Source organism: Pungitius pungitius, chromosome 21 (genome assembly GCF_949316345.1).
Source record: "Pungitius pungitius chromosome 21, fPunPun2.1, whole genome shotgun sequence".
NCBI lineage: Eukaryota > Metazoa > Chordata > Actinopteri > Perciformes > Gasterosteidae > Pungitius > Pungitius pungitius.
Window position 1 is genome coordinate 4828618 of NC_084920.1, and position 23589 is coordinate 4852206.

The window sequence follows — 23589 nt, forward strand, 5'->3', positions numbered from 1 at the left end:
TTGTTTTAAAAAACGGGAATGTGCATGTTGCCGTGTTGAAAAGCCTGAATTTTAATATCTTTGAAACTGCCAGTAAAAATATTAGTTTTTGCAAAGATGTGGTTTGTGATGAGACTTTAGGGTCACTCGTTTATTTTAATCAATTAAGATAATTGTGTTAATTACACTCACCTGGGCACCATGTGACCAGGCCCACATCCACTTTCCAATGAGCACCTTCATGTGAAAAATGCCAAATGTGTGTGTGGGATGTCACATTTTGTGACTGAGGCCTTTTGCTCACTCTCTAACTCATCTCATCACGATGCCGAATGTACTGCAGACTTCAAAGAACACACAAAACGAATGGTAAAAATACGATACATTTAGGTTGTACGTTTCTCTTGGTTTCCAAGAGCTAATTGCAGTTCAAAATAATTTATCTGTTGCTGCTAAATCATCAGTTGCTCACAGTATCAATGACGTATAAAATTGTTTTCTGTTAACACAATAGCAATCTTAAATATGTCAATGGCTTTGTCCACTGAATATGTTACTTACACATGCAATGTATCTGTGTTTACTGTTCAGACAGTTCTGCACATCGGGTCCATCTAATCTGAATAATAGCCTCTCATTTTCACTAATTCAATAATTCCAGCCCGAGGTGATCTCTAAGGAAACACACATTTATCACATTTGGCAGAATAAAGTCCCCATGAATGGTAAGTATACAATGAAGGCCCCTTCTAATTCAAAGCTGCTTCATTGTCCAGTGCGCTGAGTGAGGGTCAAACAAAAAGTGGCCTGAAAAATGCCCTTTGACTCTTTCCTCTCAGGCTAGTGAGCTGAATTTTGAATATACCCTTGGTTAAATGTGTTTAATTTGTATCTTAAGTGTCCAATATACTGGAAGAATTTGAGAGCAAGCTTTTTGTGCATTTTTTGTACTTGTGGCTGCTAATGTCCTATTTTTTTGCCCTGTTCTCCAGGTATTTCAGATGCTACAGGCCAGGGCACTTATTAAACAAAATCTATAGCGATGTGTGTGCAATGTGCCTCCGTTATTCATATCAATATTTAGTTCATCCCACACATTCTTAATTATAAAAGCTACGACTATCGTGAACAAAATAGACTGTGTGGTATTTTAAATGAAATGGACAAACATTTTCAAACTATGTGGGTTACTTGATTAGTGTCATGTATAAACAATGTAGAAAAAATGCTAAAATGTGATTTCAATTTAATAAAAGCGGAAGAAGTCGAACTTAAAACCTGTTGAATCAGTATCCATTTTGTTTCCAACAACATTGTTAATCGCTTACTGCAGCCAAAGACTCTCGATGACAAGATTGCAGACAAGATTTTTTTTATTTTTTATTATTTGTGTGGACGTTTAATTATTAGTTATATTTTAATGACAAAGACAGAACAACATGCTTCAGACCAGCCCAAGTGATGATGTCCAGAAGAATAATTATTCGATCATATCAGACAGTTGTAAAACATTTTTTTTTTTATTTCTGTTCTTTGAGTCATAACATGTTTAGGCCTGTACATCTTTTATGTCAATTTCGCTCATTCTGCATACGGGATATTACTGGGCACACGTTGACAGGATGTACAACAGCTTAGGGATGACTTACAGAATACAGAAGGTAATCATAGGACTGCATCTTTCATCCATTCAGATGCTTCTCTTGTTCCCCAACAAACGTTACACGGTATTATAGGATTGTCATAAGGGGCGCGGTGCGTCTGATTGTGAAGGCTCAGTTGTGGAAAAAAGCATTGAGATCCTCGTACGGAGCCGCCCGGTCGTGATGCAAGTGCCCGTCGTGGAAAGGTGGAATGTTTTCCGAGTGCGAACCGCCGCTGCGCGCTCCCGAGGGCCCGAAAGGTGCACTGTGGCTGGGCCGAGACGTGGTCAGTCCGGAGTAATGCATAGAGTAATGATAGTTCCTGTCCGCCTCGGAGGGGGCCTGCTGTCGGCCGGACAGCCCGCCGTTCAGGCAGACGGGCGGACTGTGCGGGGCCTCGTAGTCCGGGCTGCTGTACTCCGGGGACGTCCCACCCGGCGGGTACACGCCCTCGTACCCGGAACCGTAGGATTGGCCCCGCGCGTTAAGCGCGCCGCTGCCGGGCTGGTAGTGCGGGCTGGAGATGCGGGAGCAACGGTAGGAGTACGGGTGGACGGAAAACGGGGAGCTGGGCATGTGGAAGCGGGCTCCATCTGAACACGGTTCGGTCAGGAAGTTCCTGGTGTTGAGCTGCAAACAGCCGGCCACCAGGTTGGTAGTGGGCTGGGACAGGCCTTTGCACAACATCTGCACGTAGGCCACCACATCTGGCCGTTTCCCGTTGCGCAAAATCTCCCCAAGGGCCAAGATGTAGTTCTTGGCCAGCCTCAGAGTCTCTATCTTGGAGAGTTTCTGGGTTTTGGAGTAGCACGGCACCACTTTGCGCAGATTGTCCAGCGCCGAATTCAAGTCGTGCATGCGCGTGCGCTCCCGCGTGTTCGCCTTCATCCGACGCACCTTGGAGCGCTGGACGCGCGCCGCCGTCATTTTGCGTTTCTTGGGGCCGCGCTTCTTGGGTTTGTCTCCGCCGTTCTCGTCGCACTCCCCCTCCTCGGCCTCGTCGTCCTCGTCGTCGTCGCAGGCCATCTCAGACTCGGCTCGACTGCTGCCTTCCAGGGGCTCGTCCAGGTCGTCCTCGTCGAGTGTGTCGCGGTCTTCGTCCTTGGTCTTGCAGTCGTCGTTGTCGTTGTCATCCACCCAGTCCGCCGCAAGCCTCTGGACGTCCGGCAGGACCTCGCTGAACAGACGGCTCAACATCGTGGTAGAAACAACCTGCGGGAGACACAGGGCACACTTGATCTGGGACTCGTTTGCACGCTGCTGCTGCTGTGCACGCGCCCATCGGCGCGAAGGCCGCAGAGACTGCTACAGACGAAGTAGACCACAAGTACGCACGTGTAAATGGTTCATTGATCAAAGAAAACACACCGTGGTATTTATCAGTATGTTCATAATTTCCGTTCTTTTTTATATTGATCGTGAAATGAATCCAGTTCATTGATACAAACAATGAGCTGGACATTTTTGGCCTTAAAACAAGATGCAGATATTTTTCCAACCGTTTTAAAAAAAAATGTTGCTCGAAGATTGATTCCACAAACAGTGAAGAGTCTTTTATTACATTTTCAAAATAAAAAAGGGATCATTTTGATGGCATAAAGCAACAGTCTGGGCCACCCCATCAGTCCCAGCGCGTGCCTCGGTCTGTGCCCTGCAGCAGTCCGGCACAGGGGCGGTGCTGCCCGGCTCCAGCGGGTCCCCGGGGGACGAATTAAGGGTGCGGGTCCCTCCTTCGTCCTATAAATCACCAACCTGAAGGAATTCCAGCACAGACAAGCCTCACTGGACCACTGGGTCCCAAACACTTTATATATCTTAATTATCAGGGTTATTTTGTATTCAAATTCGCCTTTAAAATGACATTGAGTTCATCCAAAAGGGCACCATTGAGTTTGATTGGAAAAATATGTTGTATGACTACGCAGATGTCGAAATGTGCCTTCAGGGTCAGAACCTCTGCGGGTTCACGAAACCTATTTGGACCCTCGAGCCCGCAGACTACAGATCGAACCCATGTCTGAAATATTATATATAACAGAATTTTAACCAGTATAGATGTGTATATGAGAGGCGTTTAGTGTGCATTTTATTTTCACCGTTTACATTTTAGTTTCACGTTAATCACACCTCAATTAAAAGTGATTTTAATGTGATATTTTATCATCAGAATTCGATTTAAAACCTCACTTATGTATTTTTCTATCAACGGTGTCCTAAATAGCAGGCTAAACAGACTAGTTAATAATCGAAGCAACATTTAGTGAAAAAACGGTAATCTTCATGGATGGCTGCAGAGCTCAGCTGTGCGTGTGGAGTCCAAGGACGTCTTTCTTCCTAATCTTGTAAGCACAATGTAATTAATGCCAACCAATACCTTGTCAATTAGCCTGTGTATCTCTATGGAGAATTCTACCCCCACGGTGCGCTGACGCGCGACGTGCACAGGCGCACACACACACACACACACACTCGGACACAAAAATGCACATGCACACATCTTTATGTTTTCTATTTTCACATACATTATTTTTACTCCAGTAATTTTCTTTCTATCATAGTACGATGCAAATGATTATAACAGTGCCAGAGTACACCGTATCCTCCACGGATCAATGAGGATTTATAGATCTATAATATTAAACGTCGTTAGATCTTTAAGAGCTGCGACAAAGAGCCCAAAGAAGAGATTACAAGCAATCTAATCGTCACAGTGGAGAAAAAGATAAAAGAGCTAAAAGCAGTCAGTAATATTTGACAAATGCTCTGCCACCCTTACGCCCCCCCCCCCCCCCTCACCGCACAACACATGCATCAACAAGACAAAAACACATCTTGATCCATATCTGACTCGTATCGGATCTTATAGGTGGAACCTACCTCCGTGGTGGAGCTCGGTGACGGGAGAAAGCGGGTTTGTTTACACCATGTCGCTCCGGGTGGGCATCTCGTCCACACGCCCCGCGCAGGGATGCTTGTGCAGGCGACGCGCTGCGTTCTGCTCTCACGCCTCTCACTCTCACTCTCTCTCTCTCTCTCTCTCTCTCTCTCTCTCTCTGTCTCTCCTCTCTGGCCGCCCTTCTCTCTGTCTGCTGCTTCTGCTGCTATCCCCAGCCCAGACGGGTGGAGGGATCCGTGTGGCTCCTCAGAGGCAGGACTGGGTGGGTTACATACCAGCTCTGATGCCAGGCCCATATGGCTGGCACGTCATTGGCAAGAGCCATCACATGAGAGCCGGTGATTGACATGCGGCCGCATTCACAGAGACTGGCTTCCCCTGGGGGAGAGGGACTCGCCATCTGTCACTGAGCTGAAAGAGAAAATGGAATAAGCAGTGAATGGCACAAAAAAAAAAACGCACTGGATTCAGAGAGCTTCTGTTAGCCTCCATCTTTGGGAAAAACGGGGTTAATCTCATATAGAAGGTTTATGGCAAACAATCCCCTCAGAGAAATAATTATAGCAATCCTATTATGATAATTTTTAGAATGATATCATCCAAAAATATTGGAATGTTGGGGGATTACTTATAGGCTAATGATTGTGTTGGATAAGGAAAACCTACAAATAATCACATGAGCACTGTGGGGACATTCATTGAACATTTTAATGACACAATCAGACGAATTAGGCCATTAGGAACAATCACATCCCTATAGAAATGCTGTAAACCGAGTTTACAACATAAGACAGTAAAATGCCCTCTAACAAAGGCCTGCGATAAATAAGAAACCCGCCATGAAGATCAGAGTCAGGGTGCAATTGCCTAAACGAGTCGATTGAACTGAGCCAAGCCGAGCGTCTTGGTTTGGGTTGCCAGGCCTGGCACAGGTGCCGGTGGGCGGGCTGGTGCCAAAGGTGGCTGAGGCACAGATTGTGCGGAGGGACCAGAATATGGGGCAAAATAAAAATAAAGAAAGGGAGAAGGCTTATCGTCACCATTGATGTCGGTGGGGAGCGACATTTTCAGTGAAACAAACCAAACGCTTGAGCGATTAGATCGATGTATTTCCGGTCAGGCTTGTCCAGAAGGAGGCGTTTGAACCAGGGGTTACAGCCTAACATGTTGCCCCTGTGTTGTAGTCCTGAGGGACACAAATGTAAAAAATGGTCATTACATTTAAGTCAGTTTATTTTAACAAAAAATGTTATCATTCTGGTTAATAAATGAACTCCCTGTTTTATTTTATTTTTTTAGTTCAATAGGAAAACAACACACACATTATTGTATTGTATTATTGTATCAGAAATGCATATCTGTCTCCGCAATATTGATTAGTGTTGAGGTGGTTTATGTTGCATTGCGTTGATTTTTTTTGACCTTGAACCTTGAAATGAAAATGAAAACCTTTAACAACACCTATAGATGATGGTCCAGTTTTTTGGCTTTACGTGGTTTATTTTAAACAAGAACATGCAGATTAAGTGAAGTTCTGAAGTTAAAAAAAAACTCGAACTTTGTTTCCTAACTTCACCTAAGTTTCATGTAACCTTGAAATGATGTTCTTATGTGCATAATCAGTGAGTGGTTTTTTGTGAGCTTCTGCAGAAGCAGAAGCTCTCCGTTCATGTCCTTTCTCCTGAAACGTGTGGGTGACATCTATCGGTGATAAAGTGTTACTGCACATAGAGGAAACAAAATAATGAATGTGATGTCATTCCTTTTCTCAAAATTGAACACGATAAAGAGTGAGGTCTAAATTTGATACACAAGTTTTGCAGATATTACGTTGCCAATAATAAATGATGAATATTATAGAATAAGTGTGTACATATGTTCCTAACCTACATCCTGCATCTTGAGACCTTCTAGGTCTCTTTCAAATAAAATCCCAAACCTTTTTCCTGCATTTTTAATTCATTACTAAATAATTAATATTATTTATTCTTGCGTGTGAAATCTAACCAAAATGTGTCGCAATTATATATTGTCCTCGAAAATATTATTATATTTATTCTGAGCGTGAACGTTTTGTAGCATTTGTAATTCTCTGTGTACACACTGAGAGGCGCTGTTCTAATGTCCTGGAGGCATGTACTGTAAATGAGTTAAAGAAGAGAAGAGAAGAGAACATCGCCGTTGTCTCAAGTGTTTGACCCCGAAAGAGCAAAGTATTTTGACCATTGTGTCAACAGTTTTTATAACCTTATATGACGTTACCAATTTTGGTGCCTTTCTCACACTATGTCCGGTCTGGACTTACTTTAATAAAATATGTGAATACTTCTTCCACCCTTTTCTTTTAACAGCAGTACACCATGAGGGACTCTGGGGTAGGTTGGCGCTGCCGAGTATTGGAACATAAGAGGACACAAAGTCAGAGTGCAATGCTCTCCACGTCACAGTCAGATCACTCTTTATAGATATCTCTTGTGGTGATAATACTATAATCCTTTAAAAATGTTCCTTCATATCTGAACATTTCATCTGAGTGATTGTATTTGGGATAATGGGATATTTAAGGCGCATAGTGTTGCAAATGCTCTTGAGTTTTGTATTTAATCTGAAGACCTCTTCCTAGAATAGGAACCCTCCCTGCAGCTGGCAGAAATCCAGAGCCTCTCTCAGATTCACTCAAAACACAGCCCCCCCCCCCCCCTCTCCAATCAAACATAATACTTGTACTTTTCTCATACACTTACTTGTAAGCACATGGTACCTGCAGCGTGTTGTCTTCTGATGTATTGACAGTATATTAAAAGCATATCTGCACTGTGGTCACCTTATGACCCTGCAACCTGTAGCAATAAACAGCATGTGCATTTTTACTCTCCCACCTCAAGATAAGACACAAGGCATATTGACGACTGCCAACACTCACCTCTGCAAAGAGAAACTGTTGCCATGGCAATGGATCTCCCAACTTCCGGATGTATTTACAGCACATATATGATAGTGTTTTTGTTTGTTTTTAACTCTACTTTGAGAACACATACTGTACATATCACGTTTAAAAATAGCAATTGCTTTGTCCTTCATAACTCACTATAGTTATTCTAATAGGCCACATGTATTTTAAATCTATTCATTTCTAATGGCAAATCCTTGTGGAGATTAAAATACATACTCACCCTATAACACATTATCATTGTTAGTATCTTCCTGATTCAAAGAAGAGTTTCAGGTTTCATGGTGTTTAAAATCTTTTTTTCCAAGGCAACTGTTCTCCAAACCACTTTTGCAATCGCAGCTGCAAATCTTTATTCATTCATTTTTGCCCAACGGCACCTGAAAGCATCACAAAGCTTCCCCACACACTGCGGCGCGCAGGCACCCTCCTCTCCTCTCCTCATCACCCAACCCACAGCAGACACGATAGTAGTGGGACACACAAACGCACACTGTGTGTGTGTGTGTGTGTGTGTGTGTGTGTGTGAGAGAGAGAGAGAGAGAGAGAGAGAGAGAAAGAGAGAGAAAGAGGGAGGGTAGTTAGACAGACAGAGTCAAACGCAACTCCAGAGCCCACAGAGACCAGTGGCTGCTGGCACTTCTAGTGTTTTTTTTTGTGTCATTTTGTTTAAACATACAGTTTACACAGTTCCATCAGATCTGGACTTTTTTTTCCTTCTCTTTGCGTGTTTGTTGCTCCGGACAAAGGTGTGCTCTGTCTGTGGAGGGGACCGGCCGGATGCCATGGAACCGCTGCTGCCCGCAGACACGGACGTGATGGAGCCAGAGGCAGACAAGGACGCCAGGAGGAAGATCCAGTTCTCCGTGCCTTCCTCCGGGCCCCCCCAGCTGGACCCGCGACAGGTGGAGATGGTGAGAGCCAGGGCCGCGTGGTTGTCCTACATGGATGATGATGATGATGATGATGATAGTGGCGGGGGGTGGAGTGCGTGGGAGATTGAGGTCAAACTTGGGTCATATAGCAAAAAACCCATTACAGAGTCACCGGTGTGGTTTGTGCAGCTTTAAACATCACTCTACTCTTGGACTGTTACCTTCGAGTTGAGCAACGATGCAAATGTTCCCTTTCTAACTTTCATCCTGAGTCCTTAGGGACACACGAGTGAGTGTCGCCCTCTCCTGTGGCGTCAGACAGACAGTTACGTAACCAGTCTAGCACGACTTTGCAGAACTCTGTATTTTGATGGGTATAAATCTGTGGGCTGCAGGGTGTGGGCAGCGCTGGGATTAAGCCAAGCTGAGTTTAGCTTCAGTTTTTTGGAAGCCTCAAAAGTGATGAGGCATCGCTGCCCTTCAAAAGCAGCGCAGTAGGGAGAGGAAGAGGAGGAGGAAGTGACGGATAAAGCCCTGTGTGAATAATATTAAAAATGTGATTATGTGACCGAGTAACAATGCTTCCACCACATCTGGGAAACAGACATTTTCATTGAGACATGGAGGTGGTGAGATATGTAAACATAAATAAAGCCTTGTGCCGAAGCAATCCTAAACAAATGCAGTTGAAACATGCTGACACGGTCAGACAGAAACTATGCAGGTGAAATAGTGCAGTGTGAACAAGAACAGTGTTGAGTTGTGCAGGGCGGCCCACAGAGGTCACAGGATAAATACTACAGGTCCCTTCTGAACGCTATTTCAGTTAAACCAACTCTTACTAATATGTGGATTTATTCACTATTTCATTGCAATTTTCAACTGCACAGAAACAAACTGTCATTAACATTATCCACTCAAGGTCTCTGGACATTTGTTGTCTCTGGACCTGTGAGATTATCAATAATCTGTAGGAGTCAGCATTCCTTGGTAAAACACGCAAAATGTTCTTATGTAACAAAACAGCTTAAGATACGTCTACTTCCGCCGCCCAACTCTCCGTGTAGGATCACATCTGCCTGTTCCAAATCCATGAAATTGATACTCCACATCACAGTTGACTTGATGAATCAAAAAACATTTTGTTATAATCCAATGCATTAAGAAGACTGCGTGAGAATCTCGCCTTTATGGTTTCTCTTTCTCACTTTTACAAATGTCTCTGGGGAGTATCAAAAACTGCTGTAGGGTCATGTCATGTGTGATGAGACAAAAATGTACAGAGTGTCTGAATGCTGCAACAACGTCTCTGCTAAATACTTCAGCATGATGCAGTTACATCTGGAAAAGGATGGAAATGGATCCACTGACATTAAAAGGAGCGTTTCTTGTCTTCGATTTGACTTTCACCTGCCACCTCTTCTGTAATCCACCACTGGCCTGCTCAGATGACAGGTTGTTTGGCTCACTATCTTTACTCAACCCTGACCACTAAAGTGTCTGCAAAGCTCCCTCCGTGCCACTCTGAGGAGGTTGTTTCCCCATCAACAGCCCTCTCGTACAGCCCTGTGACGGTCGGTGAAGGCTATCTCTCATGCTTTTGTCGCCCCTTGTGAAAGGCTGACGCTGCTGCTGCTCGTTCCCACTGAGCGTGAGAGTTTGGGCAGCCAACAGGAGGCTATGCGGGCTGTGCCCGAGAGAAAGACTAGTTCTCCAGAGCAACATTTCCAAAACACAGCCAACGAGTTACTGCCAAGACGTAGCATGGGAAAATAGATGAGGTATACGAGTAGAGAGGGGAGTTAATTAATAGAAATGAAGTGTTAAGAAGGAAAAAGGGTGAAAGATAACTGAGGAGAAAAGTGAATCATCAGCCAAGGAGATGACTGATTAAAACCAAAGAGATTAGCTGTGGACTGAGGCCGGAATCAAGGTCAGCTAATGCCAAGGACCCATTTCCCCTGCTGCACAGGTTGGATCCCACTAACCAAGCAGACACGTCATTGTCATGTCTGCACAGATAATCGCGTTTTCATTTTCACGGAATGCATGGAATAAAATTGCAGTGGGAGCAATATTTGTTAAAGAGAAAAGACATCATTTTAAATCAAAATATTGTGACGCTGCAGAGATGTCTTGGCTTACACGTCATATTCCACTGTCTTTGGGAAACCCCTTTCAATGATAATGAGAATAATCCTGAAAAAATACATAACTCCCTCAAACATGTCAAATAATATCGCAATTGCAATATCATATATTGAAATATTTCTTTCAATGTGAGTGTTGGATGTGTGTTCCCTACAATCCCTACAACGAATATCAAGTCACAATGTCCGGTTGATACGGGTTGAAAACCAGATGAGATGTTTTTTTAATCAACTCCAATTCTTTTTTTAGAAAGACTTCACTGGACAATACATGGTGATATGGCGTTAACAGATTTCATTTGTCTTTTCTTGAACATCAAATCAAGCTGTGCACGGGATTATTCACGGAAAAGCCTCGTAGGAACACAGCGAGGGATTACAGTAATGCATTCACTGCATGGTTTTAATTGTTACGTTTACATTTTTTCTGTAAAAGGCTCTTTAGGGCAAAGTGCTGTCTCTGCGGTTTAAAACATCTGGATTAATGCGTCAAAGTTGAATGTTTGGGGACCGCGAAGGTCGTCCTGCTGTACCAAAAGACAGGTGGGGAATTATTGATCTGCTCAGGGAGGACTGTATCGGACTCCTGTGCCACGGTAATGCCTCCTTCTAGCGTGCTTTTGGTCAATGACGTTAGAGTGGCTGCATTTCCCCTTTTTCCCGTGCAGTCCTCAAAAACTGCACAAACACGTCAGACGACCACAGCTGTCCTCCTGTAACTTGCACCATAACGAAATACTTTATGTGCCTATCTTCTTTTTCAGTGAATGCACACACACACTCACACACACACACACACACATACACTCTTTGAGCACCTTACAGAATAAAGCATTTTGTCTGTTTAAAGGCTTGTTTTAAATGAGCGTCATAGGGCTTCCAATGAGTTTAAATGACTCATCATTTTTTGATCCTCTCTTGTCGTTTATTCGTGATTTTCTACACGGAAAACGATTTGAGTTGAGGCCAGAATATCTAAAAGATGGTATCCTTCACTTCTACAAAATCCATCGTTGTGACTCGTCATCCCAAACAAAAATAAATGATTGAAAGCAAAAATAAATCTTGCTCAATAAGTGTTCAAGAGAAGTGAAAGCAACACTAACCCAGCTCTATACAATTACAAATCCCACTAGCTCATTTCTAGAAATCCTGTCACATGCTCACAAACATTGTTTGATCATTCTCACATGTAGCCCATTCAAGCAGAAGACATCTACGCAGCCAAAAATAACCAAATTTTCCTCAACAACCTGCAGAATTTAATCTATTACCAGCTAGCTGAATAAGCTGAAACATGTTGTTCCCTGTCGGTGCTTGACCTTCTGGCATCCATATTAACAAAACACTCCGAAAACAGGTCAATGTGTCTGAAAATGCTCGTAAACAGGTGCTTCACTTGTGCTTTGTTCCTCCGACTGCATTTGGTGTTGTGTGTGTTCAGTTGTGTGTGTGTGTGTGTGAAACCCCTCGTGTTTCGAAGAGTGCTGCATTTTAATATTCATGTTGACAACATTTTTAGCCTCTAATTGGACGGCGTGTGATCCATATTTAAGTGTGAGCGGCTCGTTTGGCTGCAGCGGCTGAGTGATGAATATGAATCCAGCAGCGGAGCAGAAGCAGAAGAGTAAGTTACTCGGGAGCGGGGGCCGCCCACGCGCTTCATGCCTACACTCTCAGTCCCGATTGGCTTGGCAGCCACTTACATCTCACAACAGTCTTATTACGCGATACGAAAGAGAGGGAGTGTGATGAATCTATTGTATGTTTCAAAGCATTTAGTTATTGTTAACCAGAGGGAGGTGTTTTATTACGTATTGGCAAGTCAAAGTGCTCAGAATGCAGGATGGCCTCTGTAGTGTTAGAGCTACTATTAATAAGAATAATAAGAATAATGAGAACAAAATGTACTCACGGAGGACTTTTCATACGAGAAATGTAGCTCAAAGTGTTTTACAAAGGGCAAAGAATCAACAAAATGACACAATAAAAAGACCATTAAGAATAATAATGAATAAGAAGAATTGTTAAAGAAATAAAACAAAAAATAACAACGGTATTAATAACATGCCACATCTCAACAAATCCACAAGTACTACTAAGTTCCTATCTGGCTCATTATTATACAGTATAATGCTTAAGGATTACTTGAGTTACTTCAAAAGTTGTGTTTGCTAATGGTATAATGATAGAATATTGTTTTTTTAGAAGGGAGATCAGATCATATGCAATAGGTGTAGTACCGAAAATAACATTTCCCATTAGTTCCACGACAAAATAACAAAACATCATTTTATTGTTACTGTCAGCGGCCCGTCACCAATCAGCGAAGGCGAGTCGCTGTAACTTGGATGTGCGACGCAAGATGGTCCAAGTCGACTCGCATTTGATGGTAAAGCAACAAATTGGACAGAAGAACGAGGGACGGGAACATGCAGTGAAAAATAGTACTTCCATTGAAATAATCCATCTTTGAAAATGTAATCCTTCAAGAACAATCTGGACAACAATATTTTAAATGTTGTTACGCAATGATCTCCTTACACAGTCGTCCCGGAAGAAAAAGAACCACGAGACCGTAATAAAACACTGTTGTCTTAACATGCTCCTGTGCAAGGGCCGGGCGATGAGTTCGCTTAGCGCGCACATATGTGGGAACCCAAATTCACACATGACACACTCTTTCTTTCTCTGTTTTAAGATTCGACGCCGGAGACCGACACCGGCGACTCTCTTCAGACTCACAGACCCGCCTTCACCAGAGGAAGACATTGGACCTCACCAGGTACATCGGATGCATTTGTGCAATCTCCCAAAAGAAATGAAAAACCAAAGAGCAAAAGTCCAACTGCATTTTGCGTGGAGTTTTACAGATTTTATAGGAGGAACAGATGGTTCACTGTAAATAGTTGCACAAGAAACGCACACAAAAGGGAAGGCTCCACTCTCAGGTTTGTTCTGTTGGGGTCGTGGAGAGGCATTCTGGGAAAGGTTGTATATTTTAAGGTGAAGGTGAACAGGTTGATGTACGGGACCGTGTCAAAATAAAGGATGCAGAGTCTATGAGCCCCACGGGCAACATGGCGAGCTGGCATACGGAGGCAGGTGTGTCTATATACATATAGGTGGAGATGATTTAGGAATAGGAGTCAGTAAAAGGAGTGTCTGTTTAGACAGGTGGAGGCAATAGTAGCTCTGGGAGGGTTTTTTAAAAATAGGCCCTTTTCATGAAAGACGTGCCACTGTAGGGAAAGCGTAAAAAACTAATTAAATGATGGCTGAAGCGGCCTGGATTTCATTTTCCTGGTATTGAGCCTTCTTGGGCAATCTTACTTTGAAAAGAACAGAGCTACTACCAGCGCTGGTGAAAGTATCTCCACATTAGTATCTCACTATAGTCAACAACTGAATAGCTGATACTTGGAACATCTTTTTGGGGGGGATTATCTTCGAGTAGTGGAATAGCTTTATTTCTGTTTTATTCTAACGATTTATCTTTAAGAATATGGCTCAACATTTCCTGCCTTTCTACCATAATGCTACAGATTCCACCATACAATAATTCAAAAATAACACAATGCAATACATCATGATTTGGAATGTATGCGAGCGGTGTAGGATGTTTCCACTAACGCAGGTTTAACACATTTACTCTACTTACACCCGTTAATCCCATGGTTTGGATGCATTGCTTCTGCAGTGGGTTCTGGGGGAAAACGGAGCCTTGAAAGCCAAACTGGTTCACGCATCGACCTACGAGCCGCCGTCACTTAAAGGTAAAAGCACTTTAAATGTATTCTGTGTGTTGAATATACGTACTTTAATTTAAGTAACAATCAACGCGACACCAAAAAATGTGGGAGACTTGTTTCCTTTTGGTGTGTTTTTTTGGAATATATCTTAGCATTCGATAAACACGTGAGCGTTGTGTGTGTGTGTGTGTGTGTGTGTGTGTCCGAATGTGTGTGTTATGCGAGATTAGGAGCACAGACAGCTGTGAGTCCCTTCTGGATCATCCTGGATTATAGGACGGGCTCACAGCTGCAACATGGCTTCACACACATACACAGATACGACCGTCGTCCCACTGTTATAAGTACACACACACACACACACACACAAAAATGACTATTTGATGTGACTATGTATATAACACTGTGTGATGTATTGTTCATTTGACCCGTACGATCATTACTGTTGCTGCTTTAAATGTCTACAATGTTTAACTGAACACTGGAGCACTGTCAGAGGTCAGAGGGCACTCATAGCAGCTCAAAGAAATAATATTAAAACACCAAATGATGCCTTCCATCTCCCTATTCATCCATTCACTCATCAGCTGTCCATCCGAGGCTGTTAATTGACCCGCCTTATTGTGTAAAAACGGGTCTGTGCTCCTTTACCCTAACATTCAGTTTTGTACTTTCAGCGGTCCAGAGAATGGCCCTGGCCCACCTCGCCTCCATGGACATGTCCTCTGTGGACAAAGATGAGCCCTCTTCCGGGGAGGAGGACGAGGAACGGGAGAAGGAGAGCGAGCCGACAGCATCAGCGTCAGGTCGGTTGAACGCATGAAGGCGTGTCATTTTTCTGTTCTAAACTGCCGTCTGGGCCCCACGTCGACACTTTTCACCTTTGATTTCTTGGCAGATCTGGAACACAAACCTCTCAGGGAACCGTCTGCTCCGCCGGACAGTTTGACAAGTGGCCCCCGCCGAGATGAAGACGAGGCTAAAGAAAGAGAGGAAGAAAAGGGAGAATGACAAAAAAAAGAACCGGGACTCCGAAGGAGCCTAAATGTTAATGTGGAACAGACTTGCGTGGCACCGTGGTGTCCAGTGTGTGCGCGTGTATGGGTGGACGTGTGAGAGTCCGTGCTATGTGGGTCTGCGGGTGTGAGCATGAATGAGACCAAGGAAGTTAATGTGGAAAAGAGGTGGAAGGTTAATGAGCAGTTATGAGGCAAACTTTAACGAGAGATGGAAACCGCGGCTCGGCCAGGCGAGGAAGCCGGGGGGTCGGTTCCACTCGGCCGAGGGTTCTGTCCAAGGTTACATCAGAACTGCACTTCTTTGTTTAAACAGGATTCAACAGAAACGTGAGACTATGGCTGATTTGTTTGAGAAGCCTAAAACCACGTGTGGAGAATCAGATTATAAATGTACCTTTTCTTCACACACATGCACACTGGTCACATGTCACGTGGTGCTGGACCACACATTTCAAAGACAACCACAACGAGCGGAATGACCGCTGAAGATAAGCCGGCGTATACAATGTATGCATATTAAAGATTTGTTCATCTGTAGTCTGATGGTGCAACAATGTTTGAGGGTCCTGATGAAGTTATTTTATCGTATTTGTCACAGTTCAACTGCAGATTATCTAAAAGGTCCAAACACAATTACAGTATATGATACACAGATATGGCACACTTTATGACTTGCATATAAATGCATACTATCATATAAAAAGTATATAGTATATTGAAACCAATATACTATATACTGAGCCAATTCCCAAAATCATGAAACCAAAGAAAGTCAAACAATCAGAGGATGTTTTGCAGACAATTTGAGTGCAGTCTTAACCACATATGTATCAGATTAAATCATAACAGACAAGTCCAACTAATAATGCTGCTGCATCACAGTTTGATAATATAAACAAGCCCAGGATGATCATTGGAAACTGGATGAGGACGTATTTTTTCAAAAATGTATATGATGAGTGTGGAGGTTCATTTTTTACCTTGTTCATAGAATATGTTTTGCGATGGCTGCTTATCAAACAATTATAAAAGTTTGTGTGAATGAAACTTAATCTGCAGGAATGTCAACGCCTCGATCATATTTCTTTTCATATTTCTTTTCTAAGAAAAGAAAGACAACCTACTTTATTTGGCATTCTACAACGAGAGAACATGTCATTTGAACATGTGGGATTGGGTTATAATGTTTGAATACAGCAAATGACAACACAACGCGAGTTCTGACCAAGAATGTTTTTGCACTTTCATGGTCTTTTTTTTGTGTCCTCTTGTGACCGGCCTTGGATTAATATGTGTAGTCTACAATATTCCCAACAAAGTCAGCGGATCAGATAAACCACAATGCTCATAATATTCGTCCTTACGATTATAATAAAGAGCACGATTTAGCATGCAGCATTTTCCTATAAAGCAATGTACTCCCCCAGAAACAATCCCTCCTGACCATCATTTACCACACATAAGAGGTGTGTGTTGCTTCCCATATCTAGACCCTGCTCTCTCCTACGCTATTTTCCTCTTAACATGCTCTGTTTGGTATGTTTCTGGCACCGCAAGCAAATTAGCAGCTCACATGGTTTTCAGCTTTATCCGGTCTGGCATTTTTACATATATTTCTAAAGCACATAATACCGTGAAAGGCAGAATACAACCAGGTGGAAACATGTTGCAAACAAGATCTCTTTCGCAGTGGCTCGTTTGCCGGAGAGGAGGGCACAACTTCTTAAGAGCTACGTGTTTGAAAAACTCAAACGAACTGATGGGAAAGATTAATATTAGCCAAGTCTGAGATAGAAAAGAACTCCAATGGCCTATATTTAAGTAGCTACTCCAGATAGCAGAGGACGGATGGCCAGCGATTAAAAGTTTTAATTATTTCATCGTATTCTCAAATGTTTAAGTTGATACCAAAGATAACTTTACAATAAATGCATTGGAAATGTTATGCAATGATTCATATACGATCAAAGGTTAAATACGTTTTGTATTGTCAGTTTATTTATTATCACAAATGAACAAGATGGGCAACTTATCAGCCTCTTCACTAAAGAAGAAAAGAAGCTTATCAAAATATTCTCTTTATGAACAGCTTGGAAAAAAAATGGGTGTAAAATGGGTGTAAAATTATTTAATAGCCCACCCTAAAACAAAAATAGATGCATTCTTGATGCAGCTGTTTGAACTGCAGGTGGCGCTGTCCAATTACATTTCTAAATGGGAACGGCTCTTTATTGAACCTCAGACAAAACGTTTATTCAACCAATGAAGATGGAACATGGAATGAAGTTACATAATGTGTCTTTGCATTTTCCTTTCCCTTGAGAATGAATAGAATAGTTTTTAAGATAACTCACAATGATAGCAGCCCTTGATTGTCAGCTCTGCAAAATCAAGCATACAACTTGACTTAATCAATAAGAATTTTTCTTCACTTTAATTTTATAATATTAATAACCCTTTACATGTCCTCCCCTCATCCACTTTAACTTTTACTCCTTTATTGCTTTTGCAAAAAACACCCCAGACACATCGTCGACCCCCACCCTCATGTCCTGAGGCAGTGTGTACACCTCCAGCCTGATCAGGGTGTAGCCGCTCTCCTTCAAACTAGCGCAGACCTGGGCCTCGTTCAGTGGGACCACGGGGATCTTCACACCGGGTCCCCCAAAATAGTAACTCTCTCCCAGGGCCCCGATGAGCAGCAGGTGGCCGCCGGCCCGCAGGAGCCTCCCGATGTGGCCCAGGGCCCTCGTGAAGGCGGCCAGGTCCGGGCTGACGCTCTCCAGGCAGAAGCAGGACACGAGGCAGTCGGCCCCTGCTGAGGGGAGGTCATCCAGGGACAGAGGCTGAGGCCGGTGCACGTCCACGGGGACGATGTCCTTGACGACCTGACGCAGCTTGGCGGCTTTCTCTGTCCATGCTGAAGGCCTGAGACAAAAAAAAAACAGCTTTAATAAACCGTACGCAATATCAGTCTTCATCATATATATGTATCATTTGTATTACAAAACATATTTTGTTGATCCAGAATTGATGAATTTCCATGACATTTTTGACAGACATTCATAGTCATCTCGGTGATCCACTGACTTTTCCTACCGGGGGCCACGAAAAGTTCAAACATTCAGTTATTTAGCAGAATTTCTTTACATTTATTTAATCACTTGAGGCGTGGATCCCAACGGGTACATCTTCGCTGCAGGCCACCACGAGTTAAGCATGTGGTTTCGAGTCAAATGGAAGTGTGGATTGTCATCAAATTTTGCTCCTCTCTGGATGAAATCCGATGGGTGATCCCCTTGACACGTCATCTAGCCCCAACATCAGGTCATAACTTTGGTCCAAAAACCAAACCATATCCCCACTAGCCTCAGATATACTTTGCACTCGTATTATTGTCACAGGGCACACGGTACAAGGACGACTCACTGAGCAATGAGAGGCCTAGAACAAAACCGCGTAACCCTTGAAAGCAGTCGACAGGTTTTGAGCATAAGGAAAGAGGAGAGGAGCTTTTAAATGAAAAGATAACATTTTATCCTCAGTACTCAGCGAACAATTATAGGTTTCCCATTTTAGTGCAACGACCAACACATTTTGTAAGCGATATTTTCAAACAGAGTCAAAAGGCGTCCGTTCATACCGTCGTCCCTCCAGCTCGCAGACGTGCTGCAGGTAAGGTGTCCAGTCCAAGCTGCTGGCTCCCTCGTCCTGGAACCAGCCCCTCAGCTCCCGCCTGTTGACCTCCAGGTAATCCGTGAGCAGCACCTTGTTGAAGACCTCACAGCCACTCAGCACCTGGTACAGGGTGGGACCCGAACCAATGTCCACCAGCAGCTCGCCATTCACATCACCTGGAAAGGTCCGGTCACGCGAGTAAGTAACGCCGTGATTGATTCACATGTCTGAATTCAAGTTAATAAGATTGTGTGATTATTGATACGCTTCAAAGCACTGGACATGGACCAGATTGATCTGGAACTACCCTAAGAATATTGATCAAAGGGTTTTAGTGAAGGGGCCTTGCAACCCAAAGAAAGATAAATTGCAAAAATGTATGTAATTCCTATTTTTTATGTAAAGAAAATAAAGCTTCTATAATAATTTGGCATTAGCACTTTTCAATTGAAATATCCTCCTAAATATGAAATGAAGATCTATTTTATGACTTCTTTAAGGATTTCCTTTATGTTATATAAAAAGTTATTTCACACTGTTTAACGTCACCCAAATTTCACATATTGATGATGATTAAGTATATTGTCACAGTATATACATTATATCTATTAAGAGGAAGAGTGAGAATAACATCCGGCCTAGAGCATTAGACTCTTAAACGGCTTGAATTATTAGTGTGAAAGCAAAGTACTTTTATTATTCATACACCTATCTAAAATAATTAGAAGATAGGTGTTTAAACAAGAGAATATCTTTACATTTTAATAGGCTCTATTTCTTCACTGAGCATCAAGTATTTCTCTTTCTTCTCGCCTCACCTTCAGTGAACGCTCGATGCAGGCATGCCAGTTTCCACGGGACAATGCTGTCCTTTCTCTCAAAATCTGCCCGCGGTGGAGTGTAGTTGTATTGCAGATACGCTGCAGGGTCGAATCCCTGGTAGCAGGCCGCCATGGCCGCCACTCCGTTCTCCATTGTTCCCTTTTCTTCCATCCCCGGCGTTTTCTTTGAGAGCCTGACACTCGTGTCGCGTGGTCAGCCTTCAGGTGCACCGTTAACCCCCACGACTGCCTTATATACCTCTATGAGTGTTTTTTCGCCATGTGCTTTGGGCTACTCTGAGTCTCCTGGGCAGAGATAGCAATCCTGTTTCGGGGCCTGTGTGGCTGCCTGATAGCATTTGCTCTGTTCACGTTCCCTGCCCCGAGGTGCTGATACCATCAGATCAGGGGGGCTTCCTACAACACTGGACCCACTAATGGACTTTCTGGGGCCAGCCATATCGCAACAATCACTCTAAAGGGCCTTTTACATGCAAACAATGGACCATTTCCATGTTGCCATTTTACCTCGATGACGTTTGGATTGGGCGGCGGACAGATGGGGAGTTGTGAGCAGTAGCGAAGGAAAGGAAAAGTCTCCCATGCTGACAGGCGATAGTAAACAGTACATCATTGGAAATTATTTTGAGTCCACCTCCAACATTGTTAGCCCACTAAAAATGGACTTTTAATGAAGGAGAATGACACGCGGTTGCTGCACTTTTTCAATAGATCTCAAATGATTTCTTGGTGTTACTTTATACAGTATATGTACTCTGGAAGCAAATTAAACTTCAGCTTTAGAGGACATTGAAATCCACCGGCGTAATAGGTTGAAGGAATAAAAGAGTCCTCAGAGGTTTGTGTTTAGGTTTCACGCTCTTCAATTATATTTAGAGACTCCCATTAAAAGTTTTTCAAATTATCCAAGCTAAGGATGTCAACAAACGTATCTCGCTTCGCTGTAGATGTTCGGTGTGGTTATTTTGCACCAGGGAATGGGACCAATTCTATTCACCACTCAATCGACATAACTTTGTGTATATTTTAAAACATCTCGCCGCAGCGTCCAGCTGACTAAACCGCAAGCTTCAACCCCTGATTAAATCAATTTTCCATCTATTCCCAGCGTATCCCAGAGCAACAGCTGAACTAATCCATGCCATGTTGTAATCAACTGTATTTTCCCCAGGAGTCTCTTAACACCTTGCTTATCCCTGGCAGCTGTACCGTAATCCCGACTCCATACGCCCAAAAGACGTGACCCCCATCAGACATCCAAAACACTGCTGTGTCCAGGGGACACGAGGCATTTGGGATTTGGAATTCTGCAAGGTGATGTAGTTAAATAGAGTGATTTGGATATTGTTTTGGATGGAAAATCCTCGTAGAAGCCACTAAATGTTCCAAATTGATTAATTAATACAAGGAAGCAATAAAACACAATTTGAAATACATTGCCTCAATTTTATTTCCGTTCAGGGGAACAGCAAAGTGATTAGTTACAAAACATGAAATACATTGAAGTCATTTTTAACCTCAGTCTTCTTAATGAAACAGTACACAAAGATAATAAAGATACAACTTACATAACAAGACTATTGCCTGAAAGTACCAACCACATTAATCATTGTGAGCATTGATGTAAATAATTTTCATGCTAGTGATTCAATCCCTCTGCAACAGTTACAATTTCTTCATTTCACATATTTGTAGACCTCATGCTTGTACCCAAAAGGTTCATCACAAACACAATCTATTAGGAATTACTCAATCTGAAACCATGGTACACTTGAATATTTTGTATTTTGTTGATCAAAAACATAAGTTTCATCCCAGGAATCTTCACCTCACTCCTCCTCTCACTCGTCTCGGACACTCTTTGCTCTTGTGGTCGCACGATATTCTTCCTTCTGCATATGAGCTGGACCTCGCTGCACCTTCGGCCCCATGGTCGAAGGGTCCGACGCGAGCTGATGGGGTCTTCTGGTCAGGTGTGTTTTGGGATGCGGGTAATTCTTGCCGATGGCCCCCGAGAGGAATCTCCCGAGGAGCCTCCTGGCCTCCCAGTGTTTATCCGAGCTCTCTGCCTCCATCACTGTCCTATGACGAAGAACAAAACGCTGTGCTTCTTTCTCCACGTCCATTTAGCTCGCCCCATCTCCCCACTCACCTGTGTGGATGCTGCGGGACGAGGGCGAGGCTGTGCCAGTGAGCCACGTAGCTCTGTCCTGTCTGCCAGTCCTCCTCCAGGACGCTGCACTCCAGTTCGGCTCTCCCAGTACCACCCGCACTGAACATCCCCGCTGACCACCGTTCCCGTCTGGATCGGATCAGTCTAAATAAAAGAGGTCAGAAAATTCTCAGATTAAAGGCCTAGTGCTGTTGGTAATTATCTCAAAGTGCCTCTTAAAATAATGCGACTGTCAACAGTACGTCACTACTGCTCATATTTTGTATTTGACTTATTTATAAGCGTTTTTTTCTCTGCCTTGACTGCTGTATGCTGTTGATGTGTAAGGTTGTGTAAGTTAGGTATTGTCTTGTTTTGCAAGGACAAACATACGGTTTAAGGAAAGTGGGGGACTCACACACTGTGACGTGGAAGCATTTGAAGTTCTTATCACATCCAGACTTAGATACTTATATTTAATCTTTTTTTCATGATTGACAGGCCTTATTGAAACCTGATTTTAGATCAACAGTTGCTAAAAAGTCATATGTGTTGAAGTAATACAACGGATTCTCTTTGAAAATTTGTCCATTTTCACAATTTGAAATCTATAGTCGCTGTTTAGTCTTGAATATGGTAATTGATTGATTGTAACATTAAAATCTTTTTTTAGAACATTACATTTGATTCATATTTCATACTCAAGGGTATTAAAAAGGATACAATCTTTTGAAAAATACAGTAATCAAAACTAAATAAATAATAGTAAAATGTCAATGAAACTCACTTTTTGTGTCTGATCCTTTCTTCAAACAAACCTTTTGTCTCGCTCTTTATGTTGCTTTTTTCCGTTTGCTTCTAGCAATCTTTCCCCTCGATGTTTCCCTGGGAGAACTTCTCCACAGATAAATGTCGATCCTCAGTGGAAACAGTTGAGCTTCTCTGATCTGTTTTTGTTCAGTGGATAACTGGTCAGCTCCACTGTGTGAGTCGAGCTTTAGAAGGCTTATATAACCGTGTATCTGAGGCTATTTTAGACTCCCGCTGCCACCACGGAGACATGTTGATATTAGAAACAATCAGCCCGTTTTCATCTGTTAAATACCACAGCTTTGTCACACCCTTCGGTGAATGCATGAGACTCACTGGCTCTTCAGTAACTACAATGCAATCCTATCCAAATCCATTATCAGACGCTCACAGAAGAACCTCTAGGAGCAGGATGACATAGTTTGGAAGGGAGGTTAGGTCAATAAAACACCAAAGGACTGCTGTTACACTTTTGGTGTTTGTCAGTTGTTTTTATGTTGTGTTGTTTTTTCTTAAGTGCTTTTATGAATTCACAATGTCAACTACGTGGTCCCTGCAATTGTGTGATGACCAACTGACGCCAAGCCGTCAGCATGTGACTGGATGAGAGACACATATATTGCTCTTAGGTACATTTTTTTGTTACAAAAAAAAAGTTTGTTTTAAGCAGTAGACATCTGTTCTTCTGGCTAAACTAAGTGATCAAAACGAACAGATCTGCAAGAAGTTAAGAGGTTGTGCAGATTCAAACACAGTTAGTGAATAAGTGGAGCCAGGAGTAAGGTAGTGGTCAGTTTCTTCCCGTGAGTCGGATGGAAAGATAAAAGAGCTTAGGGCGGGAGG

At 42.9% G+C, this 23589-nt stretch overlaps 3 protein-coding genes across 3 annotated transcripts; 1 reads left to right on the forward strand and 2 right to left on the reverse strand.

The window, feature by feature from the left end:
* Positions 1-1485: 1485 nt before the first annotated feature.
* On the reverse strand, positions 1486-4883 carry LOC119213266 (neurogenic differentiation factor 2-like). Its single transcript, XM_037464442.2, has 2 exons — positions 4500-4883; positions 1486-2834 (listed from the first exon to the last, which is right to left on the reverse strand). Exons 1-2 carry the CDS (start codon positions 4812-4814, stop codon positions 1755-1757), a joined length of 1395 nt encoding a protein of 464 aa, XP_037320339.2. The 5' UTR covers positions 4815-4883; the 3' UTR covers positions 1486-1754.
* A 3154-nt stretch (positions 4884-8037) lies between these two features.
* Positions 8038-17171, forward strand: LOC119213373 (protein phosphatase 1 regulatory subunit 1B-like). The gene is made up of 5 exons (XM_037464619.2): positions 8038-8382; positions 13195-13278; positions 14194-14269; positions 14923-15051; positions 15144-17171. The coding sequence occupies exons 1-5, from the start codon at positions 8254-8256 to the stop codon at positions 15254-15256; spliced, it is 531 nt and encodes a 176-aa protein (XP_037320516.1). The 5' UTR covers positions 8038-8253; the 3' UTR covers positions 15257-17171.
* A 92-nt stretch (positions 17172-17263) lies between these two features.
* On the reverse strand, positions 17264-19935 carry LOC119213098 (phenylethanolamine N-methyltransferase). The gene is made up of 3 exons (XM_037464129.2): positions 19761-19935; positions 18908-19118; positions 17264-18192 (listed from the first exon to the last, which is right to left on the reverse strand). The coding sequence occupies exons 1-3, from the start codon at positions 19933-19935 to the stop codon at positions 17754-17756; spliced, it is 825 nt and encodes a 274-aa protein (XP_037320026.1). The 3' UTR covers positions 17264-17753.
* Between the last annotated feature and the right edge of the window lie 3654 nt (positions 19936-23589).